Source organism: Ovis canadensis, chromosome 1 (assembly GCF_042477335.2).
Source record: "Ovis canadensis isolate MfBH-ARS-UI-01 breed Bighorn chromosome 1, ARS-UI_OviCan_v2, whole genome shotgun sequence".
Classification (NCBI taxonomy): Eukaryota; Metazoa; Chordata; class Mammalia; order Artiodactyla; family Bovidae; genus Ovis; species Ovis canadensis.
The window spans coordinates 167,734,321-167,752,071 of record NC_091245.1 but is presented as its reverse complement, the minus strand read 5'-3'; the positions used below and the strand labels follow the sequence as shown (position 1 = coordinate 167,752,071).

The window sequence follows — 17,751 nt, the reverse complement described above, 5'->3', positions numbered from 1 at the left end:
AAAATAAAGTTTTGAACATGTTATTTGGAAATGAGCATTTAAAAGAAATACTTTAATCTGTCTGGCAGGTAGAAAAATGTACTAAGATCATCAGTAGGCCAGAAGGTTTTTAGGCTACTGGCTTTGAGAAAGTCATCAAACTATAGAAACCCACCAGTGGATGCTACCTGGAATATTTTCTGGGTAAAGCACTAAAAGGAAATGAACTCGCGAGAAGTATTCTAGAATACTTGAATTTCATCCATAGAAACTGCATTTTTTTTTAACATGTTTTCTATATCAGCCCTCAACTGGAATGGGAGCCTTGGGGAGCCTCTCAATTAAGTGAGAGGGAAACACTCAACACATTAGCTTACAAAGTCCAGAGGCTGCAAACTGGTGTAATAAGCTGTGAATCCACCAACCTCCTTAAAGCAACTGGAATGTGAATGTGTTTAGATGGGCACACGTACTGTAGTCTGCAACAGTCCTTATCATTCCCCACTGCACTACACCTGCTGGCTGGTTTTTCGAGACTAAGGGCTGAGCTTCCAACCCTGAATTAACTAAAAACACACAGGTCTGGTCTCACTGCATCACACACGTGATTTCCCAGACTCACACAGGGTAAGGCAAACACTCAGCTCTGGGTAGGAGTATTACTGCCTCTTTTCATACCTTGTTTAATGAGTTCTTTAATCCTCCCTGGAGTTCCTACACCCAGGTGTACTACACGCTTCTCCAGCAATTTTACCTGCTCCTGGACCTATTTCAAAATGGAAGAGAAGGGAAAAAAGAAGAGTCATTAGAAAGTTCAATCACAGCCCAATTTTAGAGCATTTAATCTAAAAGCTAAACAGCAGAAGTGAAACAGCAAAAGGAGCTACTCCTGTTTAGGGTCAACTTCCAGGGCAAAGAGGGTTAACATCAAGACAGAAGAGAGCATCTCCCTAGAAAACTGGTTAAGCCTCAGCTTCTGTACAAGAATATCAGAGCACAGAGGAATGGTGACTGTTGTGGGGACAAAGGCAGGGAATGCAAAGAAAATCAGACTGGGTGTTAAATATGTAAGGAAGGCACCAAAGAACACGCTTGCTAAGGAGATAAGGTAAAGCGGTTGAAGTGAAAAAAACTGAGGTCTGGAAGTGGCCCTGAGGCATCACTTCCACTCCTCACCAGGAACCACAGGCCCTCGCTTACCTTTATGTGTTTTGCGAATAATTTTATAACTTTGCTGTCTCCTTTGAATGCAGTCATTGACCTAATGAAAAGAAATAGATTTACTCATAAGAAAACTCACTCATTCAGGGCCATGCCAACCACTTATGTATTACCCTTTGATTTATTTAAAAGAATATGCACATTTATGTAGGTATATGTGTACATATATATGTGGATATACACACATAAACAGAAATCCTGATTTTCAGCCCATCTCTGGAACAAGAGTGGGGTGGCCTTTATTCAGGCATGCATCTGGGTTGGCTTTTAACTTTCAGAAACAAGGTTAACTGTACTTAGGTTTCCTTGATTACTGAAACATGTAGACTTGCCTTTTACCTGTATTAAAATGAAAACCATAGTCTCAACATGGCATCACTCTTGCTAAAAGCTCATGATACTGAACCCAGATTTAATATTTGATCTAACTACAGTTTCCACTTCTCTCAGAAATGTAATCTTAATCAACCAGTCTGAAATTTCTGGTCAAGCCCCAGTAAGATAACCTGTTCTGTGGGGCTCTCCAACCCCCAAAGGAAGCTAAAACCTTGCTGCTTCCTCCCCCACCCCAAAAGATGTTTTGGCCTAAAAATAGGTCGTTCTGCTCTCCCCTTGCTCCACCCTTTTTCCAAGAAACCTTCCACTGTGCACAACCCCTCAGGGTGCCCTTCTAGTAGCTAGATGGGATGCTGCCTGATCCACGAATTGTTGAAAAAGTCAATTTGACCTTTAATTTACTTGGTTGGATTTTGTTTTTTAACACCTTTAATACAAAAGTTCTATATTTTAGATCCCTGGCAGAGAATTTATCTTCAAACTCTGCAGTATAGTTCTCACCCAAAATTTGGTTGAAAGAATCTTAGCAGTGATGTCAGCCTGTGCTCTTCGGAGCCCAAGGCCATGTACAGAGGTCTATGTGTGGCTGCCCAGAGGGCTCAGGGTAAGCGGGCTCGTGCCCTGCATTCAGAGGAGCCTCCTACTTTTATTGACTTTGAAGAGTGAGCTTATCTGTAAAATTTTACATGTGGAAATGTTTTGGGTATAAATGTGTAAAACTGGGTATAAAAGAATAATCTTCCAGTTGATATTTGGGATGAGAACATGGGAATGCTGCTTGGAATACTACTCTCCTTTATATACCACTATTATACTTGAGAAATATTACTGACCAGTGGGAATATATGAAGTTACAAAGTGGTGACTCATTCTACACAAATTCTGTTGCACTTGAGTCTGTACTTATATATGAGCTTTCTCCGTGGTGAGGTTAACTAAGAAGACAATTTAGGGGCCATATTTAATATAGCGTATGGTTCTCAAGAGAACAGGTAATCTTACAAAATTTAGAATTATTCAATAGTCACCTTTATGAATAGGGTTCATTGTGCCTGCTCAGAAATCACCTAACCTTGAAATGGATCATAATATTACTGAAGACACAGAAAAACACCGAGAATTGGCAAATGAAGTACAGCACCACGGTGCTTCTATGCCCCTCAGAAAGGCATTTATGTACTCAAATCGATGTTACAGCTTGTTTTTAAGAAGCCATCTTCAGGCCAACCCCTTTGCCACTAGGGTTTGAATCTGAAATAAGTTCTGCAGCAGTAGTTTCTTAAACACTGAAAAGTCAATGTGAACTCCTATGATTTCAGAGCCAGCAAGTACAGCTGTCCAAAACCAGTTGGAGTCTTAAAGATCAATTATGTTTAGAGCAGAAAAAAGGAACACTTCTGTTTTACTGAGAGGGAATTTTACAATTTAATGTGAGTGCCGAGCAGGAAAGAAGGATTTGAAGGACTATTAACAATCATTAAAAACTACTCATGGTCAGATTACTTCATTTAGAAAAACAGAGGCTAAATAACTACCAAGAATCAACTTTGCACTTTAGTGTATTTGATCAAGTTCCTTTTTCTTCAGGACTTGGATTCTTCTTTGTTTTGTCTCTGGTCAAAGCTAAGCAAGAGCCTGGCTCCGGGAGAGGGCTGAGTCCCAGTAAATCCATTTTACTCTGATGGCTCTTCTTTGAATACTGAATGTTACTGATTCAGTGGAAGCCTTTTTGTTTATTCTACAAAAACTACAGTAAATGAAAAGGTATGTGAAAGCACTTAGTAAAGTACCTACAAATTATCTATAAACTGGAATTTTTATATGTAAATTTTTGTTTCATTTGGCATTTTTCTTGGTATAAGAAGTAAGATGTGGATCCAAGTTAATTTTTTCAGATGGCTACCTGATTGTTCCAATACCAATTATTAAAGTCCATCTTTCCCTACTAATTTGTCGCTTTTGCCATATTCTGTACATATACATATGGGCCTACTTACGAACTTATAATTCTGCTCCACTGTTTTGAGCTGTCATGCACATGCCCGTTCCATACTGTTTTGATTGTTGAGACTTTGCAATATGGCTCTTAATAAAACAATCTGATGGATACTATAGGCCTTCATTAGCATTCTCTTTTGGAATTTCCACAGCTATTATTTCTTCTGTATTATATGAATTTAGAACTATTTTATCTAGCATAAAAAACAACTTTATAGAAGTTTCATTGGAAATCTATGAAATTTGTAGATTATTCTAGGTAAACAGATATATTTACATCAAATTTTCCAATTTAACAACATGGTTCACTTTTCTGTTTAAGATGTTCTCCATCCCTTGTGTAATATTTTCTTCATCTAAATTTTGAGAGGTTTATGCATTGGTGTTCTATTTTTTCTTGTTATATGGTTTTAAATTAGATCTTTTCTTTCATTTATTTCTCCAAATTGGTTATTGCCTGTATAACCTCCCAGCTTTCACCCTTGCCCTCTACAAAGTGTGTTCTCCACACAGGAGCCGAAGTGAACCTTTAGAATAATAATTCAGATCATGTTACTCCTCTGCTCAAATCCTCCAACGGTACTCCATCTCAGGGCCTTTTGTATCTACTATGCCTTCTGCCTGGAACACTCTTCTCCCAGACATCTGCTTGGCGTTCTCATTCACTGTGCAAAACTCTCTGTCTAAATGTCAGTCTCCTAAGAGAGGCTTTCTGCAATTATCCTTTTAAAAGCAGCCCCCATTCTCTTCTATTCCTTTGCCATGATTTGTTTTTTTCTTACATAACTTATCACTACTTGACATTATAATGTGTATTTTACTTGTTTATCATCTGTCTCCCTCATTGGAGAGTAAGTTCCATGAGAGAGGAGACTCTGTGTATTTCGTTCACTGCTACATTGCCAGCAAATAGAACATATCAGCTTGGCATACATCGGTTACTCAGAAAACAGTCACGAAATAGAACAGGTGAAGCTTCCAACCTAATGAGCTCCAGAGCTCGGATGGCAGAGCCACAGATAATCAGCATCAGGACTGATTTCTTCTCACTGTGGTTTTTCCGAAGCTTCACCCATTTGGGGCAGACTGAAAAAAGAGCATAAGGAAAACATCACCCTACGTATAGCAAACTAAGGCTCCACAGTTGAACACTGTTCAGTTACTTCACTATTATTTCATATAGTGAGCATTGTTCAGATACTATTCTCTGGTTATGCTAGACATTAAAATGGAACATCATTAATTTATACCACAAAACATAAAATACGCTAACTAAATAACTAAATGCGACCAGCTTTAGAACTAAGTAAAAAAAGTTTGTACAAAAAAAAAAAAAAAGACAAAGAAAACTTAATAACCAGTGAGACTGATTCTATTATTACCTGCATTTACATTTGCTGTATTTGAGGCTAAGAAAGGTTTATGAACTCAAGTTGAGTGTCATCAGAATTGGTTAGAATGTGAAAACAGAAGGCTAAATTACTGTATCTAAACTAGCTCATTATTGGTCACAATGAATGACTATCTACCATGAGTAATCTAATTATTACCGCCTACATACAATGAAAAAGACAAAGTCAGACCGAGCAACAGCCAAGGTCTGAGTTCTGAATATGAGAACAGAATTTCAGAGTTGGGGTCAAGATCATAGTCCCACTTCCCAGTCTTTCAGATAATAAAATAGAGTCCTGGAGGAGTCCTCAGTAACTTGTGCCAAGTCAAACATCAAATTGATGGGGTACTTGGGGCGAGAACACCAATATAATTCTCTGGATTCCAAGAGCAACACATCTAATGTGCTGTACAACAAAAACAAGACCAAAACTCAAATCCCCCAAACCAGAGAAAAACAAGAAAAAATTAAAGTAAATAAAAATTAATATCAAGATGGACCTAAAAAACATTAATTTAAAATCCACTTAGGATGGGAACTTCATTTTAAATTTGAGGTTTTATAAGTTTTTATTTTAAAGAGACAAACCTCATGTTTTAATGGAAATAACAATTTGATGAATAGTTTTTTAAAAAAGGAATACTTACCTTCTTTTAGATATGACGAAAGACTGTGAGTTAAATCATTGGCCTTGAGGAAGCAGGAGTCTAGAAATATGAGAAGCATACTTTGTAGAGGATTTTGCAAACACACACTCGAAACATTAAATGTGAATGATATATTCTTGAACAGGTTGTACAACATTAATCAGTTGAGGACTCATTTATTTTAAAGTGTTGTCTAGCATTTTAAACAACAGCAGCACCAACAGTAGACTTTTAACTGCCCATCATTTGTGTTTTTTTTGAGCTGTGAGTTCAGTTTTATTTGGGACAAAACGAGGATTATAGCCTGGGAGACAGCATTTCAGAAAGCTCTGAAAAACTGTTACAAAGAGTTAGGGAGGAAGGTCAGGATACATATAATTTTAATAAAGGGAGAGTGCATGCAATCAAGCACATTTTTTTTGCAGAAAATTGCTGCTACTACCAGTCAGATGAAGGTTACTGCTAGTCACAAAGAGCATACACTCACCATGAAGGCTTCTCTAGATATGAAAAGATGGAAGAATTGGGCTCAGAAAATCATCTCCTGAAAATAATCTATCTGAGGACCTGTTCTGCCAGTTCTTCCAGAGCACAGGGTGCTTCATTTCTTTTTTTTTAATTAAATTTATTTATATTAATTGGAGGGAGGCTAATTACTTTACAATATTGTATTGGTTTTGCCATACATCAACATGAATACGCCATGGGTGTACACATGTTCCCCACCCTGAACCCCCCTCCCACCTCCCTCTCCATACCATCCCTCTGGGTCATCCCAGAGCACCAGCCCCGAGCATCCTATATCCTGCATTGAACCTGGACTGGTGATTCATTGCACATGTGATATTATACATGTTTCAATGCCATTCTCCCAAATCATCCCACCCTCTCCCTCTCCTACAGAGTCCAAAAGACAGTTCCATACATCTGTGTCTCTTTTGCTGTCTCGCATACAGGGTTATCGTTACCATCTTTCTAAATTCCATATATATGCATTAGTATACTGTATTGGTGTTTTTCTTTCTGGCTTACTTCGCTCTCTATAATAGGCTCTAGTTTCATCCACCTCATTAGAACTGATTCAAATGTATTCTTTTTAATGGCTGAGTAATACTCCATTGTGTATATGTACCACAGCTTTCTTATCCATTTGTCTGCTGATGGACATCTAGGTTGCTTCCATGTCCTGGGTATTATAAACAGTGCTGCGATGAACACTGGGGTACACGCGTCTCTTTCAGTTCTGGTTTCCTCAGTGTCTATGCCCAGCAGCGGGATTGCTGGGTCATAAGGCAGTTCTATTTCCAGTTTTTTGAGGAATCTCCATACTGTTCTCCACAGTGGCTGTACTAGTTTGCATTCCCACCAACAGTATAAGAGGGTTCCTTTTTTTCCACACCCTCTCCAGCATTTATTGCTTGTAGACTTTTGGATAGCAGCCATTCTGACTGGCATGAAATGGTAACTCATTGTGGTTTTGATTTGCATTTCTCTGATAATGAGTGACCTAAACAGACATTTCTCCCAAATAGACTGACCATCATTTTTTCAGTTCAGTTCAGTTCAGTCGCTCAGTCGTGCCCGACTCTTTGCGACCCCATGAATCGCAGCATGCCAGGCCTCCCTGTCCATCATCAACTCCCGGAGTTCACTCAGACTCACATACATCAAGTCCGTGATGCCATCCAGCCATCTCATCCTCTGTCACCCCCTTCTCCTCCTGCCCCCAATCCCTCCCAGCATCAGTCTTTTCCAATGAGTCAACTCTTTGCATGAGGTGGCCAAAGTACTGGAGCTTCAGCTTTAGCATCATTCCTTCCAAAGAAATCCCAGGGCTGATCTCCTTTAGAATGGACTGGTTGGATCTCCTTGCACTCCAAGGGACTCTCAAGAGACTTCTCCAACATCACAGTTCAAAAGCAATTCTTCGGTGCTCAGCCTTCTTCACAGTCCAGCTCTCACATCCATACATGACCACTGGAAAAACCATAGCCTTGACTAGACAGACCTTAGCCAGCAAAGTAATGTCTCTGCTTTTGAATATACTATCTAGCTTGGTCATAACTTTTCTTCCAAGGAGTAAGTGTCTTTTAATTTCATGGCTGCAGTCACCATCTGCAGTGATTTGGGAGCCCCCAAAACTAAAGTCTAACACTGTTTCCACTGTTTCCCCATCTATTTCCCATGAAGTGATGGGACCAGATGCCATGATCTTCGTTTTCTGAATGTTGAGCTTTAAGCCAACTTTTTCACTCTCCTCTTTCACTTTCATCAAGAGGCTTTTTAGCTCCTCTTCACTTTCTGCCATAAGGGTGGTGTCATCTGCATATCTGAGGTTATTGATATTTCTCCCGGCAGGCTTGTGTTTCTTCCAGTCCAGCGTTTCTCATGATGTACTCTGCATATAAGTTAAATAAGCAGGGTGACAATATACAGCCTTGAGGTACTCCTTTTCCTATTTGGAGCCAGTCTGTTGTTCCATGTCCAGTTCTAACTGTTGCTTCCTGACCTGCATACAGATTTCTCAAGAGGCAGGTTAGGTGGTCTGGTATTCCCATCTCTTTCAGAATTTTCCATAGTTTATTGTGATCCACACAGTCAAAGGCTTTGGCATAGTCAAGAAAGCAGAAATAGGTGTTTTTCTGGAACTTTCTTGCTTTGTCCATGATCCAGCGGATGTTGGCAATTTCATCTCTGGTTCCTGTGCCTTTTCTAAAACCAGCTTGAACATCTGGAAGTTCACGGTTCACGTATTGCTGAAGCCTGGCTTGGAGAATTTTGAGCATTACTTTACTAGCATGTGAGATGAGTGCAATTGTGCGGTAGTTTGAGCATTCTTTGGCATTGCCTTTCTTTGGGATTGGAATGAAAACTGACCTTTTCCAGTCCTGTGGTCACTACTGAGTTTTCCCAATTTCCTGGCATATTGAGTGCAGCTCTTTCACAGCATCATCTTTGAGGATTTGAAACAGCTCAACTGGAATTCTATCACCTCCACTAGCTTTGTTCGTAGTGATGCTTTCTAAGGCCCACTTGATTTCACATTCCAAGATGTCTGGCTCTAGATTAGTGATCACATCATCATGATTAACTGGGTTGTGAAGATCTTTTTTGTACAGTTCTTCTGTGTATTCTTGCCACCTCTTCTTAATATCTTCTGCTTGTTAGGTCCATACCATTTCTGTCCTTTATCAAGCCCATCTTTGCATGAAATGTTCCCTTGGTATCTCTAATTTTCTTGAAGAGATCTCTAGTCTTTCCATTCTGTTGTTTTCCTCTATTTCTTTGCATTGATTGCTGAAGAAGGCTTTCTTATCTCTTCTTGCTATTCTTTGGAACTCTGCATTCAGATGCTTATATCTTTCCTTTTCTCCTTTGCTTTTCACCTCTCTTCTTTTCACAGCTATTTGTAAGGCCTCCCCAGACAGCCATTTTGCTTCTTTACATTTCTTTTCCATGGGGATGGTCTTGATCCCTGTCTCCTGTACAGTGTCACGAACCTCATTCCATAGTTCATCAGGCACTCTATCTATCAAATCTAGGCCCTTAAATCTATTTCTCACTTCCACTGTATAATCATAAGGGATTTTATTTAAGTCATACCTGAATGGTCTATTGGTTTTCCCTACTTTCTTCAATTTGAGTCATCATTTTTTAGAGTAGTGAAAGAGAAGCTTGTTGTACATTCAGTGGACTAATGAAACATTTTTATTTTCAAATCCATGGAAATAGGCAATATACAAAGGTAAAGCTGAAACAGCTAACGGATCTTTGTGGAGATGCCCAAACTCACCAGTCACCATAGACGTGCAAATTAATATAAGATGAGATAACATTGTGCATATACATTAGAATGGCAATTGTTAAAAAGATGTACCAAGTATTGCTGAGAAGGTAGGATGATGGAAATTCTTGGGAACTACTGGTGAAGTATAAAGTGGTATTGCTATGCTGGATAGTAATAAAATTAAGGCGTACATCGTGAAGAAAGCTGAGCACCAAAGAATTGATGCTTTTGAACTGTGGTGTTGGAGAACACTCTTGAAAGTCCCTTGGACTGCAAGGAGATCCAACCCTCCATTCTAAAGGAGATCAGTCCTGGGTGTTCATTGGAAGAACTGATGCTGAAGCTGAAACTCCAATATTTTGGCCACCTCATGAGAAGAGTTGACTCATTGGAAAAGACTCTGATGTTGGGAGGGATTGAGGGCAGGAGGAGAAGGGGGTGACGGAGGATGAGATGGCTGGATGGCATCATTGACTCGATGGACATGGGTTTGGGTGAACTCTGGGAGTTGGTGATGGACAGGGAGGCCTGGTGTGCTGCAGTTCATGGGGTCGCAAAGAGTTGGACACGACTGAGCTACTGAACTGAACTGAACTGATATCATATCCCTATGAACCCATGATTACATTCCTGGAATGTAATGGAAAGAAAGAAACATTATGGAAAGAAATTCTCGTGTAGTCTATAAAGACACACTCAAAACCTTCATACAAGTATTATTTGTAATGCTGGAGAACTAGAAGCAACCTAAACATCCATATAGGAGAAAATGCATGAACAATAAGTGGTAGATGAAATCACTGGAATACTATGTAGCATTTTAGAAGCAATGAACTACATGTACGTAAAGCTACACAGGTATCCTGAAAAAGCGTTCAGGGAGGAAAGAGAAGGAGAGGTGCAGCACAACTTCATTTAAATAAACTGTGAAAAGCTTCCACGTGCAACAATGTGACATACGCATTTTAAAAAATGAACAGTGACTCATTAGCGTCGATGCCTATGGAGAAAGGAAATCGGAGTGTGGGTGGGGAAGAGCAGGAATAACACATCAAAATGCGACATTAACACAACAGAGCACAGCACCACAATGAAAGGGAATGAAACAAACTGCAATAAAACACAGGGGCCTTGATCAACCAATGATGAGCATGGTCTAGCAACCAAGTAGTATTATTAACGCTGTACCTAAGATGTATAAAAAAGCATGTCTATCATCCAAATTCTTTATACCAGAAGAAGTCTGTCTATAAACACATCAGAGTGTTAGGGAGTAAACTATTACTGAATTAAATGAGACTTATGTTGTGACCCAGTGCATACAAATTCACAGTATGTGAGTAACTTCAAAGATGTTGCCCTCTGTATCCTGTTGTAGAGCCTCTGATGATCTTTAAAATTATAATCTCCCAAGTCTGGATATGATCAGACTCGCCTGCAGAGCATTACAATAGATACAGATTCCTGGAATGGAGTCCCCTTGGCACAGTAAGTCAGAATTCCTTGGGGCTGGGCCTGGGAATTTGCTTTTTAAGTTTCTGGGTGATTCAGTTGCTTACAGGCATTTAGCACTGATCTGAACTACAATGCAGCTCTCAGGAGGACAGCTAAGTTAGCTCTAAGTGATTCTTGCTTCAAAACTCTAATCAAGTTCCCATGTATATGACATTAACAATGTACAGTGCACAGTATTAATTGAAAAGACATGTTCCTTCCCTACAGACACAAACAACGTGCAAACCACAACCAAGTCAGACACTGGGCAAACTAAATCGTAACAGTATTTTATTACTTATATCCATATAAGTAATATATGCCCCTTCCTGAGACTGTTCTGATAACCGATGGCATGTCCCTCCTTCAAATGACAGAGACCTCCTCTCTGTCTCAGCCCTGACGGTGTAGTGATGGGCCTTTTCTCTAAAACCTTATGATGTTTTCAAACACTGTGACTCAGAATGGCCTAATTTCTTAACTAAAAATGAAAACCTGTTCCTTTTGGCTACAACAGTCTTCTTTTAACATATTTTAAATATTTTCCCCTAAGTCAATCATGACCACATATTCTTACCTAACTATATTATTGAACTCTAATGATGATATAATATAAACTCACTATGGAACTCAAGTGACTCCTTAAAGAGTTCTTCTGACTTTTGACTCTGCAATTCTAACAAAGAACTAGAAGGGAAAATTGACTGCTGAGTCACAATGAAATCAAATTTCAGTTAAACCTTGAAGAGCCTTTGTTATAGCACCTGGTTCCTGAGATAGAGGAGTCAGGAGGAGCTCTCCTCCTGAGGAGCTGTGTGCTTAGAAGAGTCATCTCTAATTGCTATTGGGGTTTCTGAGCTCAGTAAGTAGGAAACTTCAGGACTCACTCATGTAGAAATGAGTTCCTTCAATTCTCTACAGGGCATTTCTTTCGGAAAAGGAACAGACAGGGGAACTGGTGTCTCCAATCCAGCGTGCATTAAAAAAAAACCATGCACACATCATTTTATAAAAGAATTATAAAAATTCAGGGAACGGGCTGTTTTTCAGCTTCTCGAGTCTCTAGAAAGTATAAAGTTATAATGGAAAAAGGAAATCAAGCCACCTTTGACTTTTTCCAAAAGCAGTGTTAGATATTCCTAGCAGTCTACAGATAGCTCATCTGAAGCTGTGGTGCCCGATATTTTGTTGTTTGACTTTATGACATCTATTTTCTTCAGTCTCAGAACAAAAGAGTAATAGATTATGTCATTATTTTGAAATTCATTAAAATTGGTTTTTAAAAGAATTTTCCAATATTTTTAACTTAATTATAAATATTCTAAGGCAGAAGATCTCATTTAATAGTATACTTAAGAATCATACGTGGTGAGGTGTCAGCCTTGCTAAAAAATGTAGAATTTTGTTCATATCTTTAGATGGTTTACTTGAGAAAGTCTTGGTTGGAAGCTAAAATACTACCCTAAAAGCAGAACAATGACTAGACATCCACGATGAGGGCAACAACAGAACTAAAATGTTATTAAAGCTAAAGTTCTTGTCTATAAAGGATGAGTAAATTAATGACCTCTACTTTTAAATGTGTGCTTTATTTTTATTTAACTTCTATCTTCATTAAAGATTCTTATTCATTGAAAAATCTGCCCCCAAAACACACCCACTACCTTTGCAGTAAAAAAAGTTTACCAATCTATTAGACTGAACAAATACCATTTAGCATCTTAATGAAGAAATCATCCAACAGTTAAAATGATAAGGTTCAGGAAAGGAGTACTAGCACATGGAAAACACAGTCATTAGAGGGAAGAACAGGAAGCCTGGTTGTACCTGGTAGGGTTAGTTCTTCTAATTCAATCACTGAGCGACTGCTGCTGTAATAGCCCTTCATCAGCTTCTGTAGGTCTTCAGGTGTCCCTGGTTTTGGCTCTGATTTTGCAAGAATATCAGTAATTTTCTTCTGATGAGAAAGAAGTAAAAATAGGAAGACAGATTTTTAGAGTGGCATTTGGCTGAGGATAGGTTGATTCCTCTGGCATTTAAACTGTAAATAGGTTCTGGTGATGGCCAAGCATGAATGGGTTCTAATAAATACACTTGAGAAAACTTGAAAGATACTTTTTAGACATAACTACTGCTTTGAAAAGTGGATGATCTAAGAGACTCCTTGGTCTATGATTTCTAGAACTACAAATTTTGCAGGAGTCTATAATACGTGCTGCTACTGCTGCTGCTGCTGCTGCTAAGTTGCTTCAGTCATGTCCAACTCTGTGAGACCCCATAGACATCAGCCCACCAGGCTGCCTCATCCCTGGGATTCTCCAGGCATTTTCTGTTAAAAGTCAGTAAGTGTTTATTTTATTTTTTGATTCTTTCACTTACTTGTGTTATATACAGAGCTTGCAGTCAGTGTGATACAATTTCTTTAAAAACTGTTACTGACATTTGCATTATGCCCAGGCATGTGGTCAGTTTCTGTAAATGACCCTTGTGGGTTTTTTTTTTTCTTTTTTAGAGTTTTTATTTATTTTACTATTTATTTATTTATTTATTTTTGCCATGCTGGGTTTTCATTGCCACACAGGCTTTTCTCTAGTTGTGGCAAGCAGGGGCTACTTTCTAGTTGCGGTGTGCTGGCTTCTCACTGTGGTGACTTCTCTTTTTGTGGAGTGTGGGCTAGGGTGCTCGGGCTTCAGTAGTTGCCACAAGTAAGCTGAGTAGTTGCACCTCCCGGGCCCTGGAGCACAGACTCAACAGTTGTGGCACTCGGGCTTAGTTGCTTTGCGACAAGTGAGATCTTCCTGGATCGGGGATTGAACCCATGTCTCCTGTACTGGCAGGTGGATTCTTTAATCGCTGAGCCACCTTGGGCTTCCCTGGTGGCTCAGATGGTAAAGAATCTGCCTGCAATATGGGAGACCTGGGTTTGATCCCTGGGTGGAGAAGATCCTCTGGAGAAGGAAATGGCTGCCCACTTCAGTATTCTTGCCTGGAGAATTCCATGCAGAGGAGCCTGGTGGGCTATAGTGCATTGGGTCGCAAATAGTTGGACACGACTGTGCAACTATGACTTTCACCAAGGAAGTCCTAAAAGTCAGTAAATCTTGTTGCTTATGGAAACCCCTTTCTAAGCTTCAGACAATGTGTATTCCTGGGAGAGTAGAATTTGAGAATTTCTTGTGTAACCTGGATCTTAAGGCATTGAGTTTCAGTTTGGATTTCTGGGATTCAAGAGCTGCAGGAGTAATCCCAGCAAAGGAGCACACTGAAAAAGGGCACTTAAGACCCTCAATGCTCAAGTCTTGGGAGAGACACCTCGAATTGGCCCCATAAAAAGCAGAACAGGAAATGCTCTACAACATCTATTTTGATTTGGATTTATTTGTGTAGCATATTCTAAATGCCTGCAATGTACTAGGAACATAAATCGTTCATTTAACTTTCATCATGAATTTCCCTTCTTATATCTTTCTAATATTTCACCAAAAATTCAGAAAGGCCCTTCCTTGCTTCCTACACCACCTTTTTCCCCCTCCATCCATACTATGTTCCTTTTCATACCACTGCCAAGAACAAAGCTCTGTCAAATGAATCAACTTTACAAAAAAAAAAAAAAAAAGTCATCAGCGGGCAGATTTCAGCATGACCTCAGCCAAGGCTAAACTATCTAGCTAGAGTTCTGACCTTGAGCCCCAAGAACGTAACACTCTTGAGGCTATTAGTGTACAAACTATCAAAGAGAAGTTAAAGTCATTTCTTTAAGGACTTGCCAAACCTCAGCCAATTTGGCATCTTCCATCTTCCTATTTGGCCATATGCAGGCAAGGAAAACATAGGCACACACTCTCAGTTTTCTAAAAGCTTGCTGTTAAGTAATTGGTTTGCATCCATCTTCTTTCCTCTAATCCCAATCATATTTCCTCTGCTGACTACAGCAGTAGACCCTTCTTGGCAGGGAGAGAATTACACTGCTGTTTTCATAACAGTGGTAGAAGGTCAAAGCTAACCACACTTTCTTCAAGGCTGAGCCATAAGAAAGTCTGTATAGGAGCAACAGAGTTTCCCATATGTTCACAGGCAAGTCTGAAAATGCAAGGGTAGTCTTTTGCTTTAAATTATGGTTCAAACTTAGAGTCAGAAATGCCTTATACTTACACTACTTTCATCTGCTTAATCTTTTCTTATTAATACTCTAAGATATAAGATTTTTTAAAAATGAAATGGTTAAGAAAAGAAGGTTGGTAAATTTCTTTTCTTGGATAAATCCAGAGGGGCCAGAGGGCAGGACAGCTCTGGGCCCCTTCTAGAATTAGAAACCCATGTCTGACTTCTAACCACAGTGAAAACACAGAGTAACAAAGATGCCTGGTAATCCACAAGACTGAAATAGGAATTCGAAGAATTTATTTTTAGCTCCAGCAAAAACACTTATTACTAGTGACCTTAAGAGAGTCACCAAAGCTTAATGAGTTTTACAACTTTTGCATCTCTAAAGTGGGGATTACAATAACTGATTCATCAAAGTACACGATGTAACAATGTGATGAAAAAAAAGAAAAAAACAAACAAACAACAATAAAAAAAACAATGTGATGAAAACCACGCAGGGCCACACCACTGTAAAAAATAACTAATATTACCTTTTTCCTCTTCCTGGTCTTGGTGGCATCTTCATTTGTTTCCTTTGGTTGTATCAAGAAACATTCTTTAGGCTATAAAGAAACATAAATGAGAAAACTTTCATCTTAGCATGATGAGCCATTCCCTGGTGGCTCAGCTGATAAAGAATCTGCCTGCAGTGTGGTAGCCCTGCATTTGATCCCTGGGTGAGGAAGATCCCCTGGAGAAGGGAACAGTTATCCACTCCAGTATTCTGGCCTGGATTTCTGGAGAATTCCATGGACTATATAGTACATGGAGTCGCAAAGAGTCAGACACGACTAAGCGACTTTCACTTCACTTAGCATGATGAGGTGTCAACTAATGGTATGAATCCCAAAGTACCTATTGTCATGCCTGTATTCTTCAGAATATCTTGGTAATATGGACAAAGAAATGTTGCAACATCTACTGTAGGCTATTATGCAGGGGCTGGCTGAGAGAATTTGTAAAAGTGAGAAAGTGCAGATGATCTAAGACGGGAAAGTCTATGAACAAAGGTCAAAATGTGTGAGTGAGTGAATATATGTTTTGAGGTGGTGGTGCAGGGTATTCAAAGTGGAAGACAGTGGCCAGGTTTGTAAAATATAGGCGGAAAGAGATATGGTTAAAATTAAGATGTAGTAAAAATACAAGTCTTTGACTAGCATGACTGGTGTGGTCTACGAACTAGCAATGTGTGAGACTGTATTTCCAAGTCACTGACTTACCATTTTGTTATCCATTTCTTTCCTCTTCTCAATAGGCATAGAAAATCTGAAGTAGGATATATTTACTTACATTTTTATAAAACCAGCTGCACCAAATGCCTTATCTATATTGACTATAAAATGAATGTTTCTGCTAATGGTCTGACAAAAGTCTCAGCACCATGGCATCCTGAGTAATTGATTTTGCCTGTTGCCTTGACCCCTGGGGTACCCTATACAGTTTAGTGCTATTTTTACCCTAAGGGTTTTTTTTAAAGTGTAGAAAAACAGGAAATTTGGGCTAAGACTTTGATTTATAAAATGGAATGCTTCAAATTCCATATTTATTAATCATAAGCAGTTGTATAAAATGTTTCCTGTGTTGGATCTTTTATGCAACATTTTCAAACCAGTTGCCAAGTAAGATATAAAATGTAAGTGAAAACTTATTCCAAGTTTTTTCTTCATTGAGTTTCCATTCCAACTAGAGAGTACTCAGTTTTAGCTGGTAAACTACTAACTAAAGCAATCTTGTCTCCACTGGTTCTGTTTAAAATGATTACAGATGAAGCTTTCTATTAAAGTTTGCAGACAGTCTGAAGATTAAGCATGCCTATGGCCTGAAGCCAGAGAAATATAATGCTACATAATTTCTTCAAGACATGCGTCCAGGACCAGCAGTTTCTAGACTCTATTTCAGTGGTAGAGAAGTAGATTCAAATGGGAATCTTGAAATCTCAGCTGGTTCTTAGTTAAAACAAAAACCCTGCAAAGTACAAAAGTATCATAGCTAAAGAAAGAAAGATATTATGATCTCTCTTATTTAGAAAGTTAAACTGTCTTGTAGATGCAGATACACTCTAATTTGATGCCAATTAGAACCGGGGCCATGGCCGCTAATATGTCACAGAAGCTGCCAGACGGTCCTAAGAGTCCAGTTACAGATCAGGTCAACATCGGCTTATGCTCCTATGGCCAAGCCTGCACACAGTTAGTAGATCCCTAGGTGCCTCAAGGCATACTGCAGTATCTTGTCACCAGCAACAAGGTTTTGGAGAAGCAAATGTAGAATCTATTTCATTTCCCTATTTAGCAAATGGAGGTGCTCTCTGAGTGTATGTTCAATGTGTGGAGCTGTATTCATACAAAGCTAATTAAACACAACAGAAATTAAATGTGGAAATGAGCTCAGTTATAAGGACATGGATTCTCCAATTTCAGAAGGAAAAAAAAAATCAACAATTCTGAATCATGCAAAGGGGGAAAAAAAAACAGGCTTGACAATTGCTTTTGTCAAGATTCTGTATATTAGGTTCAAATTCTTACATCATCTTAAAGGAAATACACTATGATATTTATTTTCTAGGAGCAGTCACTTTAGCTGGCTGCAGTAGGATGCTAAAGAAGATGCAAGTTTATGGGGTCAATTTCCATAGAAGTAAGATGACTTTATGAATAAATACAAATCCCACAGTATTGAAACTTCTTAAACTTTGTAAACTGCATTACAAATGCTGATGTTTACCCCCAGAGAGATGAGGTAAGAAGATG

The 17,751-nt window shown here is 39.0% G+C and overlaps 1 protein-coding gene and 1 long non-coding RNA gene across 5 annotated transcripts in view; one reads left to right on the top strand and one right to left on the bottom strand.

Annotated features, from left to right (window-relative positions):
• Window positions 1–17,751, bottom strand: part of CMSS1 (cms1 ribosomal small subunit homolog) — a 398,161-nt gene that overhangs the window by 9,170 nt on the left and 371,240 nt on the right. For all 4 annotated transcript variants that reach the window (XM_069551147.1, XM_069551175.1, XM_069551156.1 and 1 more), the window contains exons 3-8: window positions 15,493–15,564; window positions 12,683–12,812; window positions 5,575–5,634; window positions 4,518–4,620; window positions 1,180–1,240; window positions 658–745 (exon numbers count right to left, since the gene is read on the bottom strand). In XM_069551147.1, coding sequence (XP_069407248.1) covers window positions 658–745; window positions 1,180–1,240; window positions 4,518–4,620; window positions 5,575–5,634; window positions 12,683–12,812; window positions 15,493–15,564 — 514 coding nt within the window. The remainder of the gene's footprint in view (window positions 1–657; window positions 746–1,179; window positions 1,241–4,517; window positions 4,621–5,574; window positions 5,635–12,682; window positions 12,813–15,492; window positions 15,565–17,751) is intronic.
• Window positions 1–17,751, top strand: part of LOC138419054 (uncharacterized) — a 52,282-nt gene that overhangs the window by 12,475 nt on the left and 22,056 nt on the right. The window lies entirely within an intron of this gene.